Genomic DNA, 3,791 nt, shown 5'->3' on the forward strand with positions numbered 1-3,791 from the left:
GGGGGGGGGGGGGGGGGGGGGGGAGGGGGAAGAAAACTGTCCGAGACAGGGAAGGAGAGCCGGGAGAACAGGGGCGGGAAAGGGGGGTTCGGAGGAATAGCAAAGGGGCACTGGGGGAGGGAGAGGCGGAGAGAATGACAGGACAGACCGGTAGACACAAGGTAGCACCATCGGGAAAGAACAGAGACCGTCCGAGATGCGGAGACTGGGGAAGAGCCCAGAGAACAGCGAAAGTGCTGGGGAGAGACAGCGCCGAGATCGGGAGAAGAAAAGAACTGAGCAAGGGGCGAAATAAGGACCGGAAGGGGGATAGTGCCCCACCCCCTCACCCCCAGCCAAATCTCAAGGAAGGGATCATCGGGAGGAAGAAAGAGGCAGCCCCCAAAGAGAACGATGCGCGCTTGCCCTGGAGAGCCCCGGGGCCCTACCTCCGCCCTGTCCCCCGCCTCTCCAGGGACCCAGCCCTCAGCAGCAGGGCGTAGGCAGGTCGAGGTAGGCAGGCCGAGGGGGAGCGCAGCCAGTGGGAGAAGGACCGCCCCCTCCTCCGCGATCCACCCCCAGAGCCGGCTCAGTTAGCATTGATGATCTTCTTAATCCACTCCGTATAGCGGCAGACACTGGTGTAGACGCCTGGCTTATCCGGTCTCCCACAGGGGTCTGCGCCCCAAGATGTGATGCCCTGGAGAACTCCCTCGCACACTAAAGGGCCCCCTGAGTCACCCTGAATGAGAGAGTGAGGAGAGGAAGCAGCCTGAGTCTCGATGAGCGGAGGGACATTTTGGGGAGGGGGGGGCGAGAAAGGCGGTGAGAGGGGTGGCTTCCTCCTAGAGGCCAGCCACAGTTTGGACGAGGTTAAAGGGACTTCTTTATACTAAATGAAGCCGGACAACTGCCCTCCGTCCTTCTTGTTATTCAGTCGCGTCTGACTCTCCGTGACCCCATCTTGGGGTCATCTTGGAGTTTTCTTAGCAAAGATGCTGGGGCAGTTTGCCATTTTCTTCTCCAGCTCATTTTACAGGTGAGGAAACTGAGGCAAACAGGGTTCAGTGACTTGCCCAGGGTAGTACAGTTAGTGTCTGAGGCCGGATTTGAACTCATGAAGTTGAGTCTTCCTGATTCCAAGCCCAGTGCTCTATGCACTTCGCACCTAGCTGCCTCAGGCGGTGGGGAAAGGACATTGTCTCCGAGTTTACACCCTGAGTGTTAGGTTTTAGCTTCACCTAGAAAACCCAGTCAGGATTTGACCCAGTACCAGCCAATCGCGAAGAGGGCATTGTCATCCCGGGAAGGGCCTCAATCAAAGGACCTTAATTCTAGTTAGAAAAAATAATGGCCCCCCAGACCACGTCTGGACACACTTACTATGAAGGGCTTCCCAAGCCGCCTCTGTCCCCAGAAGATGTGGGCTTTAAACAAGATGGGGGAAACATTGCCTGGCCTTCTCTTGGCCTGAGCCACGTAAAGCACTCTTCTCTCTCTTCAGATCATATGATCATGACTGGAAGGGTCCTTAGAGACCATCTAGTCCTATCCTCTCATTTTACAGATGAGGAAACTGAGTCCCAGACAAGGACAGTGACCTGACTAAAACACCACAGATTGTAAGTAACAGATCCTTGGATTTAGCCCAGGTCTTTTGGAGGAGGGGTGGTTTAGTAAGAAGAGGTAGACATTTGTAGTCAGAAGCCTTGGATTCAAATTTTAAGTCCTGCCAATAACTTCCAGTGATCATGCCCCCAGTCAGGCTGTATCTGTGAGCCTATTTCCACATGTGTAAAATAACCAGGTGGTACAGTAAATAGTGCTGGACCTGGAGGCAGGAAGATTCATCTTCCTGAGTTCAAATCTGACTTCAGGCACGTACTAGTTGTGTGACCCTGGGCAAGTCACTGAACCCTGTTTGCCTCAGTGTCCTCATTTGTAAAATGAACTGGAAAAAGAAATGTCAAACCACTCCAATATCTCTTCCAAGAAAACACTGAATGGGATCATGAAGAGTCAGACGGGACTGAAAAATGACTAAACAAACAAGAAAAAAAGCGAAAGAAGATGTGATCTCCAAAGTCCTTTCCATTGGCAAGATCCACTAGTTGTGGGACAGTGGAAACAGCACTGATCTAGAGTCAGAGGCTCTGGGTTCAAATCCTGTGGCTGTTCACTTACATCTACATGACCTGGGAGGAATCACTTAACCTTTCTGGGCATCACTTTCTTCACCTATAAAATGAGGAGGCTGGCCAAAGAGTTTGTAAGGGCCTATGAATCCAAGCAAGGGCTTCTTCCACCAAACAAGGTGCTATGCATCTATGCTCCCCCAAGTACCTTCATCCAACTCCAGTGTCACCACCCCAACCACCAACTTCCTCCTTGAGAGCCCTGACCTGACAGGTGTCCACACCACTGCTGTCCCCTGCACACACCATGCCGTCTGAAATCTTGTCTGGGTAAGCCTGCTCACAGAGATCCTGGGACCAGATGCTCAGTTCTGCACACTGTAGGGTGTCAGGAAAGTTCTCTAGGGTTGGGATTGAGGAAAGATAGCTGATTAGTGATAGAAAAACTTGCAGATTTATAGCTGCAAACTTTGAAAGATTTTGCAACTGGAAACTTCACTGCTCTTGTAAAAGTGCAATTCTTGAGCTAATTAGCTTAATGGATGAAGATATGACCAGCTCCAAACCCTTTCCAGTCCTTACCTTTCCTCATCTATATGGGGGGGGGGGGGAGAATGAAGAAATGAGCAAGTAAATTTTTCAAAAGGCTCCAATTGGTGAATACATAGTATGGGGTGAAAGGACTCACAAGGAAAGAAAATAACTTGGATTTGCTTCAAGGATTTTCAATGCATTTTCATAAGTTCAATAAGAGAAATAAAGGAGTCTCCTAGTTCAATAAAGATGGAATTAAAATCAATTCAGGAAGAAGGAAAAAATAAACCTGAAACTAGACATTTTAAAACATTTGGTGGAAAAAATTAACAAAACATTTGATTTTCTCTTGAAGAATAATACAGTCAAGCCGGAAGGTCAAAGCACAACTTGAGGGAGATTTGAGATCTCTTTCAAGATAATAGCATCTCTCAATAATAATCTCAAAGATAATAGGGCTGAAGAGCAGAGACCAGTGAACATTCTTGTTCTCCCTCCAAAATATGGTAAATAAATAGAGGGGAAGTCTGCTAATGAAGGCTGTTTCCTGAATAGGAGTTTCTCCCATTATGTTGTAGAAGATCTCCTGGTCTGACAATTAACCCAGTTGCTCCTTTTGTATGACCATGGCAAACAAAATCATTCTTTCACATTTCCCCCCCACCCCACCCCACCTCCAATCTTGATTTCTCAACCCAGAAAAGTGACTGCTGAGCCTCACCTGAAAAAAATGTAGCATTGAATCATTAGGAGAGTACTCTAACCCCTAGACTGTCTGGCCCTCTTTGTCTCTTACTACTTTTGTCTACACCTTCTTCTGTATATTAGCTTTCTCTCACTCCAGAGCAGTTCTCCCCTGCTCTCCTCTCCTCCTCTCCCCTTTCCCTTTCCTTCCCCTCTTCTCCCCTCTCCCCTCCTTTCTCCTCTTTCCTCCTCTTCCTGTCCTTTCCTCCCCTTGCTCTCTTTTCCCCTAATCTCTTCCCCTCTTCTCCCTTTCTTTCCTTTTCTCATTCTTCCTCTCCTTCCCTCCTCTTCTCTCCTCTCCTTTCCCCTCCTCCCCTCCCTTCTTCTCTTCTTTACTCTCCCCTCTCTTCTTCCCTCCTTTCTTCCTCTCTTCTCTCCTCCCCTCTTCCCCTCTCTTCT

General features: G+C 49.1%; 1 protein-coding gene across 5 annotated transcripts in view; it reads right to left on the reverse strand.

Moving 5' to 3' along the window:
* Nucleotides 1-32: 32 nt before the first annotated feature.
* KLK8 (kallikrein related peptidase 8) overlaps nucleotides 33-3,791 on the reverse strand; it is a 10,889-nt gene continuing 7,130 nt past the window's right edge. For 4 of the 5 annotated variants that reach the window (XM_069088827.1, XM_069088823.1, XM_069088826.1 and 1 more), the window contains exons 5-6: nucleotides 2,382-2,515; nucleotides 34-721 (exon numbers count right to left, since the gene is read on the reverse strand). In XM_069088827.1, the coding sequence (XP_068944928.1) occupies nucleotides 569-721; nucleotides 2,382-2,515 (287 nt within the window). In that variant the 3' untranslated portion in view covers nucleotides 34-568. Of the gene's footprint in view, nucleotides 722-2,381; nucleotides 2,516-3,791 lie in introns of all 5 variants that reach the window. The other variant, XM_069088828.1, reaches the window with a different exon arrangement.

Source organism: Petaurus breviceps, unplaced genomic scaffold, assembly GCF_028583685.1.
Source record: "Petaurus breviceps papuanus isolate PSGF00001 unplaced genomic scaffold, PetGlider_PUasm1.0 185, whole genome shotgun sequence".
NCBI lineage: Eukaryota > Metazoa > Chordata > Mammalia > Diprotodontia > Petauridae > Petaurus > Petaurus breviceps.